We start from the raw sequence: 19,172 nt of genomic DNA on the forward strand, positions 1-19,172 counted from the left end.
TCATCTCAAACCACCTTTAAATCGTTGGAGTGTCCTATTATTTTGGTAATCTACCAAAATACTACTAAAATGAAAAATAGCACCACACGTAAAAAAAACTCTCAATTAATAAGATTTAATAGATCAATAAAAAAAAAAAAAGAAAGAGAAATGTTAGAGATCATGAAAATTTTGTCAGGAAAGGGATCATGAATTTCATAACAAAATTTGTGACCCTTAGATTACCTTGATTAGTATGCGGTGCTTTATTGTAAGTGTAATCCAAAGGTCACAAATCTTTCATGACCATTTTCATGAAAAAATTTTCAGGATACCTAGCATTGCTAAAAAAAAAAAAAAAAAAAGAAAAAAAAAAAGAGGCTAATTAAAATACTTGTTCATCAGATAAGTTTTATTGATTATTACGCCCTTATTTTATGATCTTAGTTTCAAATTTTACCTCATTTTTCATATAAAATATTAATAATAAAAATATTTTAAAAAACTCAAAATATGAGACAGATATATGTCAACCCATCAGCCATCACGTTATATATTAGTAGTAGAATAGATAGCAGACAAAAGAGACAGACTTGTTTGAAGCAGCCACTTCTGCTTTCTCCCCGATCCTAGAGAGAGAAACAGAAAACTAGAGAGAGAGAGAGAGAGAGAGAGAGAGAGAGAGAAAATGGGTTGTGGGAACTCGTTCTTCACCCTTATCATAACCTTCTCAGTAGCTCTAATCACCTACAACGCAATCATCTCAGCCAATGCTCCTCTCAAACAGGACTTCCCATCATCATCCTCATCAAGTGGGTTCAAACCCATCATCAAGATGCCAATTGACAGATCCAAAACAACAGCACCCAAGAAGAGGCTGTTCCACACGGCGGTTACAGCCTCTGATTCAGTGTACAATACATGGCAGGCTAGGATTATGTACTACTGGTTCAAGCAATTCAAGGATGGTCCCAATTCTGAGATGGGTGGCTTCACCAGGATCTTGCATTCTGGGAAACCTGACAGCTTCATGGATGAGATCCCAACATTTGTTGCTCAACCTCTCCCTGCTGGAATCGATCAGGTTTTATTCATAGAGTTTCTTCCAATTTAAGACATTCTAATTCATCTCAGTTTGTGCTTTATATTCTCTCTTTTCAGTAAATTTTGGGCTTGCACATTCTTATTTGAGAAACTAACTTCACAAATTCAACTGATTTGCAGTTTGGGATTTTGGGTTTACTTTGTTTTTCCATTTTGGTTTGATGCTGGTGAAAATTGATGAATATAACTGGAAAATATGCTATAAAGTTTTCATTTTGGTGGAATTTAGGAGGGTTGTGTTTGTACTTGTAGTTAGTTTTGTGTTTCCTATTTCACTAGAGAGGTATGCGTTTTAGTCTTGCTTGCAGCTTGAATTGATTAAAAAATAGTTCAAGCAAGGACAAGAAGAAACAGTTGTATTAAAAAAACTAAACATACTGGATTGAGAGAAAAAAAAAAAAGTGCGTCATTTTTTGTTATTGATCAAAAGAATGTCTTGGAAAATTTCCCGTTTACTATAGTTTAAGAAGCATTTGTTGTACATTTGCAATATGAAGATTGTTCTAGTCCTTACAATTTCATGCCTCTCTAATTCAATCTTGTTTCGGGTCCAAAGAAAATGAGAATTAGCATTGACTGTGAATTACAGAGTTGATTTTTAAATTCATGCTCCATTCACTTTCCCAATTAGTAACTAAAGAACGCAAAAGGGGTTTCTTCTATATTTCTATCTGTGTGGAGCATATGAGCCTAGAATTTGTATTGTAAACAGACATAGATAGGGTACATACTGAATGGTGCATTGTTTCCTTTTTTTTATTTATTAATATTATTGTAAATTATTACTGTATATTTCGTTCTGTTAATTACTATATTAAATAATTTATCATTTCACTTTACAATTAATTACAGGGTTATATAGTTCTCAACAGACCTTGGGCATTTGTACAATGGCTTCAGCAAGCGAACATCAAAGAAGAGTACGGGAAAACTTAACTATGTCGCTTTGACACAACAATATTTCTTGATCAATTTTTTTGCATTTCAATAAGTAGATCTAGTAAAATCGATTCGTAATTTTATGCAGCTACATATTGATGGCAGAGCCAGATCATATTATTGTTAAGCCCATACCAAACTTATCAAGGGATGGCCGTGGAGCTGCATTCCCTTTCTTTTACATTGAACCTCAAAAGTATGAATCTGTTCTCCGAAAGTTCTTTCCAAAGGAAAAGGGACCAATAACTAACATTGATCCAATAGGAAATTCTCCTGTCATTGTTGGAAAGGTACATACATCTTCTATGAGGCTTCCTAAAGAACTTTTAACTAATATTTGTCTTTGTTTCTTATTTCTTATTGAATTGTGTTAGGAATCTCTTAAAAAGATAGCTCCAACTTGGATGAATGTTTCGTTGGCAATGAAAAGGGACCCTGTAGCAGATAAAGAGTTTGGTTGGGTCCTCGAGATGTGAGTTTTCCCTCGTAAGCCTAATACTCGGCTGCTCCAATTGTTAGTTTTTATCCATCCTCAGGTTTTAGCATCAATATGCAGGTATGCTTATGCAGTTGCATCTGCTCTGCATAATGTGGGTAACATCTTGTACAAGGACTTCATGATTCAGGTTAGATAATATGCATTTACATAGTTATATTTTTGGGTTGTGAGTTTTGCTAAATTCAGTAGTAAGTTTACTGCTTTCCAAATCTTTAACACATAGTTTGAATGGGTTACAAGTTAGATTAAAAGCCTATTGCCTAAGTGACTTTTGATTTCGTCAAAGCAAGGTAGAATTGCATAAAGCCAAGTAATTATACCTTCCTTGGGAAAAAAAGCCAATACTGGTTTGAGAATAGAGCTGGTTGGTAGTTATCTCATCGTGGCAATCTGATGATATATTAATAGTACACATTCACCAAAGCACCAGTATACTAAGAAGGAAAATATTTTGACCGAAACTTTTGGTTTTTTTTTTTTTTAATATTTCTAGATGGCTATATTGTTTATATTTATTTTAATTTATTTTCATAAAATGAAAATTCTGAAGATTTCTTGCTTGTGGTTGCATGATGTTAATTACATTGAGGCTTTTCATCATCATATTGACCAGCTTGATAGCTTTTGGTTGATCTAAACGCTTCTACTATTTTACTCACAATTGCCTGCTTGTGATGCATTCCAGCCTCCCTGGGATACAGAGATTGGCAACAAGTTCATCATTCATTTTACTTATGGATGCGATTATGATATGAAGGTATTCTAATTATGTCCAAGTCCTCAAAGTGATGAAGGTCAAACTCTGAAAATTGTATTTTGATGAAAATAAAAAGTTTCTGACCATGCGATTTTCAAATTTTGATAATCAGGGTAAGTTAACCTATGGAAAGATTGGAGAATGGAGATTTGACAAAAGATCCTATACTAATGCCTGGCCTCCAAAAAACCTTCCACTGCCCCCACCTGGTGTCCCTGAAAGTGTGGTATGTTTCCATCACATTCGAATCCTACTAGCATTTTGCTTCATTATCTGTTAACTAATAGAATCGCTAACCTTTAATTCCAAGTACATTATCTTTTTTCTTATTTAATATAGTTGAGAAGTATAGCAAAGAAAAAACAGAAAAGACATGACATGACATAGCAGAGACACAACAACAAATAAATATATATATATATATATATATTTAAAAAAAAAACAAATAAATATATATTTTTTTATTTATACATGAAAATGATAATTGTTTCTAAATTTTTTTACATTACAAATACATTTACAATTTATTATATCAAAATAGTAGGAAATCAATTCATTCCACATATTGGAAAAGAAGTGTGAACAAAAAATCATAATATCTATTTTAGAAAGATCTATTCATAAACAAATTGAAAGTTTCCAGACTTTTAGGATTCCTAAAATTAAAAAGTCTAGAGGAGGAGAAAACAAAATATAAATCCACATTCTTTTTATTTTATCAATGCATCCCAAATTATTTCTTTTAAACTTGCAATGTGGTTTATGTGTGTTTAAGCAGCTACCATCCTTCATTGATATTTGATTGGACTATTGGCAAATTTTGATATTGCAGGTTACTTTGGTGAAAATGGTGAATGAAGCCACAGCAAACATTCCTAACTGGGGATCTTAAAGGATAGACATCAAGTAGAAGCTGTCTATAGACAGAGTCTTGTGTTCAGAGGATGGTGAATTTATACTTCTCTGGACGCACTGTGCTTGAAAGTATTTACTGTGAAATTTTGTTTAATATGTGCTTTGGATTTGCATAGGAAGCATGAAACTTGGTTGATGAGCTTTTTTTATTTTATTTTACCTACACACAATTGTAGTATATAATGTTCTGTAAAATAACTTGACTGTTGATTTCCTTATATCATAAAAATCTCCCTTTGTTTTCATCAAAAGCATATCAGTTTGTGTTTCTTTGATTGTCTATTCAGGCTTTGTATTCATTTGTTTCGTCAGTGGCTTTTATTTCTCACTAGCTGAGATTCACTGTGAATCAGATACCAAAAAATCATTTTACCATCAAAATTTCAGAATTTGGATTTATTTATTTTATTTTATTTTTTTGGGTGGGACTAATGACTACATATAAGCCAATGTATTTCAGATAGAAGATAGAAGAACTATTATGTTAAATCAAACATCTCAACTAAACAATAGATGTAAGTGATCAAAAAACTGATCATAACATGCAAATGCTGATCAAAAAATGTAAAATACAAGGATTACAACATAGCAATAAAGCTAGTTTTAATAAAAATTCAAGCTAAACTCAATTAGTCCATTTTGGTGGGGTAAAGAATACCAGTAGCATGACCTCTTGATGGCGGCAAAATATTTTGTAGTCGCTTGATCATCACGTCAAGCGTCCTTAACTTTTCCGTGTCTCCAGCCTGCAGCAGAAACCTCTCCAACATCCGAAACACCGCCTCGCTCACATGCCTTCCTCTCTCCAACATTTGTTTGGAGCACTCAAAAGCTTCTTGCACCTTCCCATGCGAGCACAATGATGTTGCCAATAGATCCAATGCATGGCCATGCTGGCAGCGACCTCTCTCTAATAGGTAGCCCCACAAATTCAATCCCAAATCAGGCTGATAATTTGCACAAAAGAATTTCATCAACATCACCACTGTTCGCGTCTTGGGAACAAAGTTTTCCTTCGTCATCTTGTCAAAGAGTTCCGAAACAGAGTCCAAATTTTTTGACTTCATTAAGCCAAAGAACATAGTATGGTATGTGATATTGTCATGCTCAATGCCTTTCTCTTCCATCTCATCCATTAAGCCGGTTGCAGACTCCATGTCCCTGCATCTTACAAGAGAACTCAATAAAGCATTATAAGCACCAGTATCAGGCCTTAAGTTTCTCATGGGAAACTCTTCGAACAACTCTCTTGCTTTAGCTATGTCTCGGGCAACCCCTGCGCCATGAATCAATGTTGTTATTGTTTCTATTGTAGGCAAGCAATTTACGCCTTCCATTTCTGTAAGAAGTCTCAAACCATCACTGAAACATCCTTTCTTGCAGTAAGCATCAATTCTAATATTGTAAGTCACATTATTGGGCTTAAAACCTCTTCAAACCATCTCATGGTAGAACAGTTCTACCGCAGTAACATCACCTGATTCCTTGAAACCCAACAGCAAAATATTCATGGTCTTGGTGTTGGGAGAAAATCGAGGATGCATCCTGTTGAACACAGACCTTGCCTCCTTCATCTGCCTTTGCGTACAAAACGCTGTAAGTAGTACATTGAACTCATCGGTGCCAAATTTCCTCCCTACAAATATATTTTTCTCCATCCTCTCGAATGCTTCAAGGGTATCTTCGAAGGTTTGGAACTTAGCGATTCTCGATAACATGATGCTCATGGATTTTAGGGTTAGCAAGGAAGGGTGTGTTCATTGGATTTCTTCCATCAATTCCCAAGCTTTATCAAAGTAGCGCATTCGTGCAAGGATATGGAGTGTCTTCTCAAAAGCATCTAAACTTGGGCAGAAGTGGGAGTGTTGAAGGGAGAATTTGAAGAATTCAAAGGCTTTAAGGCCATTGGAATGTGCTGCAAAGAGGCGACCAAGCACATTTTTCACAAGCAGAGGTGAAAGCACTGATTGCGGGATATTTTGCAGAAGAGTGGGGTGAAGTGGGTGATCAGGAAAAGGATGATCATTAACAATTTTGATGATTGTCTCGATTTCAATTTGTTTTTCTACAGAAGAGTGAGGCTGGGAGGTTGATTTAAAAGCAAAGGTACGAAATAATGCTAGCTTTTGAGGAAAAAATTTACTGTATCTATTCAGTTTGACCAAATGAAGCATGACCTCTTTCTTCAAAACAAGACACAACACTCAACTTCCATCCATGGATGCAAAGCTTTACTGATCTCCAAACCCTACTAATCAAACAGATAAATTGGTTAGAATTGACAGGAACATGTTGCCGGCACTATTTGAGAAGAGCTGAACTAGGCTTTTTTGGCCATTTTAACCACAAAAGACAAAATAGGCTATTTTAACCACAAAAAACAAAATATCAAATCCAACCCATAATCATTACACTTTCCTCTAACAAAAAAAATCAAAAAAGCCAAAAAACTCTTCCCAAATCAACCTTTTTAGCCCAGGCTAAAATAGCCAAAAAAGCCAAAAAGCCAACCCCTTCCTGAACCAACCCATGGTATCCAACTAGAAAGTATAATATTTAACCATCACCCAAAAAATATAAATAACAAAAACACAAAATAGAAACACAGAATGAATCACAGGAAGTGCATTGACAGGATGAAATTTATTTTAAATATGAACCCAGTAAAGGGGGTTTAATCCCAACCATCCATTATATTTTCTATGAATCATTCTGTATTCCTAACACTGCTGTAAAAAATAACAAATAAATAAATAAGAAGAAAGAAGAGAGAAAAAATTTCGAGAAGAATTAGTATAAGACAATAATAGGCAAAAGAATTATATCTGTTCCATGAAATGTCAACACACACACACACACACACACACACACATATATATATATAATTTCGTTTGAGAATATTATCACAAACATTTTCACAAACACTTTCAATGCATTACAAAGACTATCATAAACACAACTAAAACATACAAATAACACCCAATGCAATTACAACAAACAAACAGAAAAACAAGTGCTAATTTTGAAACTCAAAACAAAATCTCAAATCAAATTATGAAAAATCCCAAATCTGTAAAAATTTTAAACCCAAAAATTTGGCAATCAAATTAAGCTTTAAGAAATCCTCAAAATAGCTTACGCCTTCCCGTCTTCTTGGTATATTTTCCGTTTGTCGGCCTTTTCCCGATTGACTGAATTTTAGTTTATATTGTCAGACGCGGAGGTCGGAGAGAGACAGAGGGGTTGGAGAGCGATGTCAGGGATGGTGAAGTTATTACAAATTAATTATTAATATATATATATAATTTATTATTTATTTGTAATTTTTAAAAAACATTACAGTGAATTTAAATTCTTCGAACTAATTTTCTTATTTTAATTCATTGGCGGTGATTTAAAAAAGAAAAGAGAAAATACGGTAATAAAATATAATTATATATATATATATATATGTATATTTCTTTTTTAAAATTTTATCTAAATTTATAAATCAAACACAACATAAAATGTTGATATTAATTTGGAAAAACTCTATGCATAAGAAAAATTTAAACAAAAAGAATGATGTGACAAGTAAAATTATTCAAATTGAGATTTTAAGTGATATTGTTGGAAGGAATTCATGAATTTAATTGTAAAATTAGATAAAAAAAATCATAAAAAGGACACTGGATGCATAAATTTAATTTAAAATTTTTTTTTTCCTGAAATGTCCACACTCAAAAATATCATCCATAAGGACAAATTTAGACAAATTTTTACGAAGTGACCAAACTAGTTACGTATATATATTGTTTACCAAATCCTAACCAAACCAAAACATTTTTTCTGTCTCTTCTATTTAATTGTCTTCTTTGTACTCTCTCTCTACTGCTCTCTCTCCACTGCTGGCTTTGGGCACAAGCCGCCACTTTGTGTTCCGAAAATTGATGGAAGAATAATGCTTGGGACCCCTTTTGGGGGTCACTCCCTCACCCCCATTTGTCACGTGGCAGGTGGTGATTGGAGGGGCAGAAAAAAAAAGAAAAAGAAAAAGAAAAGGTAACCAATGAGAGAGAGAGGGGGTCAAAGGGGGTGGGGGGAAAAGGGGGGATGAATCATTACTCATTGATGGAAAGAGGTCCTAAAAAAATTGATAAAATATCAAGTAACTCGTGGGAGTCTTTTGAGAGTGAGGTATAATTCACTTTTCAGATTATAATTTATTTTTTTTTTCTCACAAAAAGTAATTTTTAATCAATTTTTAATCAAAAAGTTAATTATAACTATCTTCCAAAAATAGTTCTTATTTTTTTTTTTTGGTTATCATACTTGCTCAAAAGGGTCTCAAAAAAACAAAAATTATTGATATGGTGACACTACAACAAAAACATACTTTAGTGGCACTACACTAGTGGCATATTTTTGGAAAATGCCACAAAAAATGATATTTAGTGGCACATTTTTGAAAAATGCCACAAAACGACAAACATAAAAGGTTCTAGTGACATTTCAATGAACAAGTGTCACAAAACTACAACGAAAACATACTTTTGTGGCACAACACTAGTGGCATATTTTTAGAAAATGCCACAAAAATGATATTTAGCGGCACGTTTTTGAAAAATGTCACAAAACGACAAACATAAAAGGCTCTAGTGACATTTCAATGAACAAGTGTCACAACACTACAACAAAAACATATTTTAGTGACACCATACTAGTGGCATGTTCTTAAAAAATGTCACAAAAAGAATATTTGGTGGCATTTTTTAGAAAAATGTCATAGACCCACAAACATACAAGGCTCTAGTGGCATTTCAATTAAAAAAAGTGTCACTTCACTACAACAAAAATGTCACTACAACAAATTTACACTTTAGTGGCACTACACTAGTAGCATGTTTTTAGAAAATGCCACAAAAATAAAAATTGGCATTAAATGTTTTAGAAAAATGCCACAGAACCACAAAACATATAAGATTCTAGTGGCATTTCAATAAAGAAATGTCACACCAATTTTATGACATTTTATAAAATAATGACACAAAAAATTATGTTCGTGACATTTGCCAATAGATGTCACTAAACTTTAGTTGCAATGGCATTTTTTAAAAAATGTCAGGACACTAGGTAGGTGCAAATTACTTTTTATGGCACTTAGGTGAAAAGTGTCATAAACAAATATTTTATAGCATTTTGCGAAATGCCACTAAGGCAAAAACTTTGCAAGCTTATAATGATATTTTTGAAAAAATAAAAAATGTCAATATATTTTTTAAATTTTTAAAATGCAGTAAATGATTAAAAATAAATGAATTAAACTCAATATACACTACAGGAAAAAGCATATTCAGCGATTAAATTTCCTGACCAAAAAAATTTGGTCGCTGAAAGTATAGCTTTCAGCGACCAAAGCAGCATTAGTTGCCAAAAGTAAAGCTTTTTGGCGACTAAACAATTTTAGTAGCCAAAAGTCTACAATTGGCGACTAAAACTAAGTTTGGTCGCTGATTATATGGGTTTTAGTGATTAAAAAATTTTTAGTAGCCCAAAGTAAAGTTTTTTGGCGACTAAAAAAATTTAGTAGCCAAAAGTCTACAATTGGCGACTAAAAATAAGTTTGGTCGGTGATTATATGGGTTTTACCAACTAAAAATATTTTAGTAGCCAAAAGTAAAGCTTTTTGGTGTCAAAAAAAATTTTAGTAGCCAAAGTCTATAATTGGCGACTAAAAAATAAGTTTAGTCGCCAAAAGTGGTCATTTTTAGCGCGGGAGAACTAAAATCCTAGGGCGGGAATAAAATTTTTTGGTGACCAAAATTTTGGTAGCTGAAAGTGCATCTTTGGCGATCAAATCCGATTTTGGTTGACAAAAGTTAGGTTTTTTAGCAACTAAAAAATAATTAGTAGCCAAAAGTATAGAATTGGCGACTAAAAAATATTTTTAGTCGCCAAAAGTGGTCTTTTTTTATTTTGGTAATAAATAGTTTATTTTACATAAATTATGTTCAATAAAATAATTATGTTTATACATATACTTTTATATTAATATGGATATATGTACTATATAAATAATATAAATTGCATATATAATCATGTGGTGTTATAGAGGTGTAGTGGGAAGAGTGTGGTGTATAAGGTTTATGGTGCGGGAGGTTGGCGGTTCGAGTCTCCGCAAGAGCGGATCAAATTGTTCTACAACGAATTATCGTCATGAATGGCACTTGATAGCGTCACGAATAGTGCCTACTGTGACATTAAAGTGTCATTGAAAGGTTTTAGTCTTGATGGTGTAATGACACTTATAAGTGTCACTAACTCTTTTTTTAATGGCGCTTGATAGTGCCACAAATAATATCTACCATGATATTAAAATGTCATTGAAAGTTTTTAGCCATGATGGTGCAGTGGCACTTGCAAGTATCTACCGTGACACTCATATCTACCGTGGCACCGATAGAAGTGGCACTTGTTCAAAATGTCACAAGACCAAAAAATGTCATTAGAAGAATAGTTTTGTGGCACTTTCAAATGTCACTAAACTAAGAAAATGTTGTAGTGTGAATTATTTAAAATTAATTGATGGTTGTTTTTTAAATATATGAATTATATATAGAATATTATTAATTATAGTTATTACTTACAATTATTTATGGAAAAAAGAAACGTTTCAAATTTAAAATTGATTAAATCGTACAATCAGTGAAGTATGTCCCAAGAAAGATTGAATGAGTTTGATTGATAACTTGGTTAAAACAAACTTGATTAGTAATTTTATAGTTAAAAATGCAAAAGTTCAAAAAATTTAAATAAAATTTGAATTACCAACTAGTTCAATTATGGAAAAAAATGATTCAAATATTGATTCATAGTAGAATTCTACTTTGAGACATTTATATGTGTGTGTGTGTGTGTGTGTGTGTGTGTGTGTGTCATGACTTGGGATTACCGAAGGCCTCTTAAACAAATACATAATATTAGGGGCTAGCGAAAGCAAAATACAAATATACATCGTCCATTGAGCTTTACAGACTTACATGAGACATAAAATATTTAAACATTTTTTATTTTTATTTTTATATACGTATATTATCGAATCATTCCTGCGTTATCATATATATACAGATGAGACAAAAGGGACTTAGTCTTATATACAAAATAAACAAAAACTTATTAGACTTTAATCACATAGCCTTGGCACTTGACATATCAAGAACCTCCATGGGAGGTCCATAGGTTGACTGACAAAAACAGATTCCAGGCAAACATCTCTAAGTATAGTCATGCGCTTGATCATCTACATACATATACATATACAGTGAGTTAGAGCCCAGTGAATAACAACAGTTTAAAGGGGTTATGAATGATATCCTTACAGTATTTAAAATAGTCCATTATCATCAGCAAATCAGTTTCTCATTTCATAATCATATTGTAATCATAGCAGTTATATGTGGGACATCCAATAGCAAAACAATACAGTAGGTCATAAAAGACCGAACAGTCAGAATTGATAACCATGCCATCAATACAGTAAATAGAAGTTCCAAGAACTGGAACTGACAGCGATCTCTATAATAGTAAACAGTAGTAGTAACATGTTAGACTTATTTATTTTGATGATTTATTTAATTATGTTTTAATTTATTTGGAAGAGAAAAATATAATCAAAATTTATTTTGATGATTTATTTGAAAGAGAAAAATAGAATCAACATTTATTTTGATGATTTTATGTTTTAATAAAATCAAAATTTATTTTGTCCCATTATTTCTCACCTAAACCTTTATCCTAAATGTTGTTAGAATGTATTTAATATTTGATTAAATCAAGAGTTCAAACAGCCCAAAACAAAGGTTCAAACAACCTAGCATAGCAGCAGGCCAAAAGGTTCAAGTGGAAGATATTCAAATTGGTAACGATGGAAGTACAACGGCTATAAATTCAACTGACTACAACGATTATAAATGGTTATAAATTCAAATGAATACAACGGCTATAAACGGCTATAAGTTTCATTATATATACCAAAGCCTCTAATGTAAACAAATTACAACAAAAAACTTGAAAATATTCTTTGATCTATAATCACTCACATCCTCTCTCAGAAATTATACACTGAGTCTTATAGCATTAGGCTCATCTTTCTTGTGTGAGATTTACAAAAAAATCAAAACTTCATTTTATATATCTATCTTTGAGAGATATTTATTATAAGCTTTCTTTGAAAGCAAAAATACCATTTCATCTTGTAAAAGTGTTGCAAACACTGTGTTCTTGAAATCTTGAGAGTGATTGTGAATCACCTAAGATTTGCAAGGGTTTAGGCTTGTGAAGTCTATGTAAAATCCATGCCTTTCTCTTTCATATCATCCATTAAGTTGGTTGCAGACTCCACGTCCCTGCATCTTACAAGAGAACTCAATAAAGCATTATAAGCACCAGTATCAGGCCTTAAGTTTCTCATGGGAATCTCTTCAAACAACTCTCTTGCTTTAGCTATGTTTCGAGCAGCCCCTGCGCCATGAATCAATGTTGTTATTGTCTCTATTGTAGGCAAGGGATTTACACCTTCCATTTCCGTAAGAAGTTTCTAACCATCACCAAAACATCATTTCTTGCAGTAAGCATCAATTCTAATATTGTAAGTCACATTATTCGGCTTAAAGCCTCTTCGAACCATCTCATGGTAGAACAGTTCTATAGCGGTAACATCACCTGATTCCTTGAAACCCAATAGCAAAATATTCATGGTCTTGGTGTTGGGAGAAAATGGAGGATGCATCTTGTTGAACACAGACCTTGCCTTCTTCATCTGCCTTTGAGTACAAAACGCTCTAAGTAGTGCATTAAACTCATCGGTGCCAAATTTCCTCCCTACAAATATATTTTTCTCCACCCTCTCAAACGCTTCAAGGGTATCTTCGTAGGTCTAGAACTTAGCAATTCTCGATAACAAGATGCTCATGGATTTTAGGGTTAGCAAGGAAGGGTGTGTTCGTTGAATTTCTTCCATCAATTCCCAAGCTTTATCAAAGTAGCGCATTCGTGCAAGTATATGGAGCGTCTTCTCAAAAGCATCTGAACTTGGGCGGAAGTAGGAGTGTTGAAGGGAGAATTTGAAGAATTCAAAGGCTTTAAGGCCATTGGAGTGTGCTGCAAAGAGACGATTGAGCACATTTTTCACAAGCGGAGTTGAAAGCACAGATGGCGGGATATGTTGCAAAAGAGTGGGGTAAAGCAGGTGATCAGGGAAAGGGTGGTCGTTAACAATTTTGATGATTCTCTCGATTTCAATTTCTTTTGGCTGGCAGGTTGATTCAAAAGCAAAGGTACGAAATAATGCAAGTTTTTTAGAACCTAGTTTACTGTATCTATTCAGTTTGACCAAATGAAGCATGACCTCTTTCTTCAAAACAAGACACAACACTCAACTTCCATCTATGGATGCAAAGTTTTACTGATCTCAATACCCTATTAATCAAACATATACATTGGTTAGAATTGACTGGCAATTGTTATACATGAAGCAGATGTGGTATGCAACTAGATAGAGAGAAACTGGTATAAGAGATATGCTTGAGTGAATATAGGATGTGAAACAACATCTAGATTATCAATAAAATATCAATGCATTTTTTGTGAACCATTCTGTGATCAATTATGTGCTCCTAGCATTGTTTTTCAAAACAAGAGCAACCAAGTTTGCAACAAATAAGAAACCTACATCTATCAAACATTTTCAATGCATATCCAAATGCTACCATAAACACATCTAAAACATACAAATATATACCCAATGCAATTACAACAAAAAAACACAAACAAACAAACCCAAAAAAATAAAAATAAAAAGTGATAATCTAGAAACTCAAACCGAAACATCAAATCAAATTATGAAAAATCCCAAATCGAAAAAATTTGGCAATCAAATTAAGCTATAAAATAGCTTACCCCTTGGCCCTAATACACCATACCTTCCCCATCTTCTTGGTGTGTGGTCAAAGAGAGAGACGATGGCACGAGAGAGAGAGAGAGAGAGAGAGGAACCGTGTCCTGATTTTTGGAAAATTCGCTTCGACCTCTCAAATCATGAAGCTTATGTCAATTTACTCCCTCAATTGTCATGTTTCCGGGCTTCAAAGTTTTTATTTTTTATTATTGTTTTATTTATTTATTTTTTATTATTAACAATTAGGGAAATTCCATTCAATTCTGTTGATGGTTCGACTTAAAAGAAGGGTGATGCTTCCCTCCCGTATGTAATCGAATTGGAAGGTACTGTTGGGCCTGTAAATAGGGCCGGCCCTGAGGGCAGACAAGAGAGGCCTGCGCCTTGGGCCCCCAAATTTGGGCTAGGGGCCTCCAAATAAAATTTTGTGTTTTAGATATATACATATATATATATATATATATAAAGACTCAAATACTATAGGCTCAATTGAACACGAGGCTCAAAAAAAGGCAACAAGACTAGATTTTTATTTTTTAAAGTATTTGTAATGATTATTTCCTATCTTAATATATATATGAAAGTAAATTTTTATTTGTAATTTTAATGATTATATGTGTAAGTAAATTTTTTTGTGACTACAAACAAACAAAAAGTTGTAACTTATAGTTTTATGGGATTTTTGGTGAAAAGCCCCTCCCATTGGGCCTATTTTGTGTGAAGCCCACGAAATAAAACAATGGCCCCAAAAGCCTCTCAATTAAAAAAATATGGGGAAATATGAAACAGTTCCACCGTTTCTCTCCCCTCACTTTGTTTCATCAATTGAAAACCCTCATCTGAATATCATCATTCGAAAACCCTAGCATCGATTGAAAACCCTCCCATGAGTGTCATTACTCTCTCTCTCTAGAGCTACTTGTCTTTCTACCCCTGCAACGTTACAGGTTTGTCGCTTGCGCTCGAATTGACCTCCGCATTACGATTTACTCTCTCTCTTGGACACACATTTTGCAGGTGATTTTTTCCCCTTTCTGCTAGTTTTTTGATATTATGAAGTCTGCCCGGGTTTGTTTTCATTTTGGGAGTGGTGTATGAGATTACGTTGGCATGGTATGGGCTAGGATTGTAAGATTGCTAAGGGTTTTGTGTTAAATATGGCCGCCACTTATCCTCGTTTCATCTTAACCCTTTGGTAATGTGTGTGTTGAATCAGTGCTGCTGAAAAATTGTTTATTTGAAATTATTAACATATAAGATTTTGTTCGATTTATAACAAAATGATATTCTAACAAAATACAGAGGTCGGTGATTTTAATACACTTGTTTTTTTCTTTTCTTTTTTTTTCATTGTTGCATTAAGGTGAGTAGAGTTTGGGATTTTGGGTTACACTAAGGATCATCTGTTCTAAAATTTTATTACTATCTTTAAATACTTTTAATTACTAAATCATGTGAGAATGTTAAGGTTTAAAAATTTTGAAAACTAATATAGGTATTTCGGAACGCTGTATGCAGTTTTGCTTCAATTTTGTTGCTTTGATTTCTGTAGTGTTTTGGTCCTGCAATTTCAATGCTTTCAATTTCGCTTGCTTCATGAATTTTTCAGAGTAAAATTTTACTTTCAACCAGAGTAAAATTTTGCTTATAATGAGAGGAAAGTTTTACTTATAAACAGAGTAAAATTTTACTTTAAAACTTTGTTGTTTTATTACAATGCTTTGTGCATTTTTATGTTTTCATCAATGCCTCTTGATTTCTTGTTGTATGTGTTCTCTAGCCTTTGCTCATTACATAAATGTGCATATCAATTTGTATATGAATATATATATATATATATATATATATATATATATATATATGTATGTATTTATGTATGTGAATGCGATTGTAGTTTCGTCATTTCTCTGATTTCGGTTTGAATGTGAATTTTATATGTTAATTTCAGAACTGTGTTGCTTATAGTCAAAATTGAGACAAGGTTTTCTTGATTCTTGGTTCTATAAATTTTGTAGGTGTTTTTGTTTATTTCCTAGGGCATAATGTTCAAAGTAAAATTTTACTTTCAATAAAAGTAAAGTTTTACTGCCAAATAGAGTAAAACTTTACTGTCTCATTACAATGTTTATGCATTTTCTTTAGTGCTTATTGTTTTGTCACTTTGTTGTTTAAAGAAAAATGTTACACTGTTGATATAGGGAAACTTTTTAGTTTTTTAAAATGGTTGTTACAAGAAGCAAATGTGGTGATGATGATGATGATGATTTTGAAGTTCCACCTACGGCTATTCAAAAGAAGAAAGTCCCTAAAAAAAAAAAGCAAAAGTAGTAAAGAATTTCAATCCAATGCTAGTGATGATAAAGGCTCTAATGAAAGCAATCCAATGCCTTCAACAACAAAACCTTCAAAGTTGAATATTGTACATGGAGTACGGGAGAGGGAGAACTATGTGAAAGAATATAGGTCAAATGTTGTTTCATTGATAAACCTAATGCAAGACACATGGTTCACTGAAAGACATATTATTGCCCTCGAGAGAACACCTTTTGAGATGTTGTTTAAATCTTTTTGGAAGAAAGAAGATATGGTGTTAAACAAGTTCAAGAAAGTTGACGATAATGTCATGGATGTGATAAAATCTTATGGCTTTTATGCAAAGGGATTTAAGCTTGGGGGAAAACGTATGACATACGGGACAGTGACGTTACTTTGATTTTTTGGATAAAATCAGGAATGAAAAAAGTAGACGTCTCGTATGGGAAGAAACAATAATCACCTTTTGTGCAGAAAAGGTTTCGTAATATGTCAAGAATATCAGTAAAGAGTTTGCAAGAGGCATTAGGAGATGCATTGGAAGGCACAACGACAGTTGATGTTGAGGATGTTGCACAAATAATGTGTTTATTTGTTGTGGCAACTTTGCTATTACCAACAACTGGTCTAACAGTTGGATGGGCTTTGTCGCCCTTGTAGAAGATTTAGAAATGATGAATTTATATGCATGGTCGACTACAGTTGTATCCACGTTGACTACTTCAATCCAGTCTTCACTGGGAAGTCCTGAAAATGTAACTGGATGTGTACTTCTTCTTTTGGTAAGTAAATTGAACTACTTGAAATATTACTCAATCTATCTTTAGAGAATTAACTAATTTCGATTTTTTATTTTGTAGTACTAGTTACGCGAGCACACTACGCTCATTCAACCTCAAGGAAAAAATTTGTGTCCAAGGTTCCTTTGATGGGACTTATCAACATTGAGAAAAAAGCTAATGAAGCGGTCATTGCAAACACTAAAGTCCGAAGAGGTATCATCTTTCCAAATTCAGCCTTACTAGTTCACTTTGCTTAAAATTGTACTTACATAATAAAATCTTACTCTTGAACAGAGTAAAAGTTTACTTAAAATTAGAGTAAAAGTTTACTTGCAATCAAAGTAAACTTTTACTTTGAAACAGAATAAAATGTTACTTACTCTTGAACAAAGTAAAAGTTTACTTAAAATCAAAGTAAAAGTTTACTTACAATTAAAGTTAAGTAAACTTTTACTTTGAGACAGAGTAAAATTTTACTTACTTTTGAACAGAGTAAAAGTTTACTTAAAATTAGAGTAAACTTTTACTTTGAAACAGAGTAAAATTTTACTTACTCTTGAACAGAGTAAAAGTTTACTTAAAATTAGAATAAAAGTTTACTTACAATCAGAGTAAACTTTTACTTTCAATCAGAGTAATATTTTACTTTGAAACAAAGTAAAATTTTACTTACTCTTGAACAGAGTAAAAGTTTACTTAAAATCAAAGTAAAAGTTTACTCTTACAATCAGAGTAAACTTTTACTTTGAAATAGAGTAAAATTTTACTTACTCTTGAACAGAGTAAAAGTTTACTTAAAATCAGAGTAAAAGTTTACTTACAATCAGAGTAAACTTTTACTTTCAATCAGAGTAAAATTTTATTTTGAAACAGAGTAAAATTTTACGTACTCTTGAACAAAGTAAAAGTTTACTTAAAATCAGAGTAAAAGTTTACTTACAATTAGAGTAAACTTTTATTTTGAAACAGAGTAAAATTTTACTTACTCTTGAACAGAGTAAAAGTTTACTTAAAATCAGAATAAAAGTTTACTTACAATCAGAGTAAACTTTTACTTTGAAACAGAGTAAAATTTTACTTACTCTTGAACAGAGTAAAAGTTTACTTCCAATCAGAGTAAACTTTACTTACAATTAGAGTAAATTTTTACTTTCAATCAGAATAAAATTTTACTTTGAAACAGAGTAAAAATGTACTTACTCTTGAACAGAGTAAAAGTTTACTTAAAATCAGAGTAAAAGTTTACTTACAATCAGAGTAAACTTTTACTTTGAAACAGAGTAAAATTTTACTCTGGTGGTTAAAGTTTGCTTCATTGCTGACTTCTTTTTTTTTTTTCTATTTTTCAAATGTAAGTGGATCACGATGAACTGAAGCCCATTTCCAAAGAAGAAATGAAACTCATTTGTAATGATGAGAAATAAGATGCATTGGACGTAAAGAAAAATTTGGAGACTAAAGAAGATGAAGATCAATGTAGCCAAAGCTTTAGAAGATGATCAACATTTGAAGGACTTCATTGATCTTGGGAAATTAGAACGAGTTCAAAAGAAAACAAGAGGCTGAAAAGTGAGAATATGGCATTGGTTGAAGAACTGAAGAAAATGAGAGAAACAATGCAAAAAATACAAGAGGATCAAGAGGCAAAAACAAAAGAAATGAAGGAAAAGATGAGCAACATAAAGAAAGAAATGGAGAAATTGAGAAAGGAGTTTGAAATACTCGAATCTGAAAATAAACCATTGGTTGAACAGATTGAAGAAAATGCAGTTCATGTGGCTACCTAAGCTTTTGCTTCTAAACAAATGCCACATGCTAACGGAGTAGAGCAAGGGCAAAACTTTAGGATACAAACTACATTGAAAGAAACACCTATAGTCATAAAGCCATTGCAAACATCCATGGTCAAGAAAATTAAAATCAAGGCGAGGAAGAAAAAAGAGATGTCTG

General features: G+C 32.6%; 1 protein-coding gene and 2 pseudogenes across 2 annotated transcripts; 1 reads left to right on the top strand and 2 right to left on the bottom strand.

Moving 5' to 3' along the window:
• The first annotated feature begins 396 nt into the window (after positions 1 to 396).
• LOC114312967 (hydroxyproline O-arabinosyltransferase 1) lies at positions 397 to 4,444 on the top strand. The gene is made up of 8 exons (XM_028259255.2): positions 397 to 1,063; positions 1,936 to 2,003; positions 2,111 to 2,312; positions 2,397 to 2,494; positions 2,579 to 2,648; positions 3,207 to 3,278; positions 3,391 to 3,504; positions 4,111 to 4,444. Exons 1-8 carry the CDS (start codon positions 668 to 670, stop codon positions 4,168 to 4,170), a joined length of 1,080 nt encoding a protein of 359 aa, XP_028115056.1. The 5' UTR covers positions 397 to 667; the 3' UTR covers positions 4,171 to 4,444.
• Positions 4,445 to 4,709: 265 nt separating this feature from the next.
• LOC114312966 (pentatricopeptide repeat-containing protein At3g61360 pseudogene) lies at positions 4,710 to 7,465 on the bottom strand (annotated as a pseudogene). Its single transcript, XR_014349351.1, has 2 exons — positions 7,333 to 7,465; positions 4,710 to 6,441 (listed from the first exon to the last, which is right to left on the bottom strand). The product of XR_014349351.1 is annotated as a pentatricopeptide repeat-containing protein At3g61360 pseudogene (transcript).
• Positions 7,466 to 12,513: 5,048 nt separating this feature from the next.
• Positions 12,514 to 14,161, bottom strand: LOC114312940 (pentatricopeptide repeat-containing protein At3g61360-like; annotated as a pseudogene).
• Positions 14,162 to 19,172: the final 5,011 nt, after the last annotated feature.

This window comes from Camellia sinensis, chromosome 13, assembly GCF_055761805.1.
Source record: "Camellia sinensis isolate YWXY chromosome 13, ASM5576180v1, whole genome shotgun sequence".
NCBI lineage: Eukaryota > Viridiplantae > Streptophyta > Magnoliopsida > Ericales > Theaceae > Camellia > Camellia sinensis.

Bases quoted from the DNA above. Each gene is read 5' to 3' on its own strand.
- LOC114312967 (XM_028259255.2), top strand. From the start codon at position 668: ATGGGTTGTGGGAACTCGTTCTTCACCCTTATCATAACCTTCTCAGTA. The intron at 2,495-2,578 runs GTGAGTTTTCCC...ATCAATATGCAG, and splicing joins TTTGGTTGGGTCCTCGAGAT to GTATGCTTATGCAGTTGCAT. The intron at 3,279-3,390 runs GTATTCTAATTA...TTTGATAATCAG, and splicing joins GATGCGATTATGATATGAAG to GGTAAGTTAACCTATGGAAA.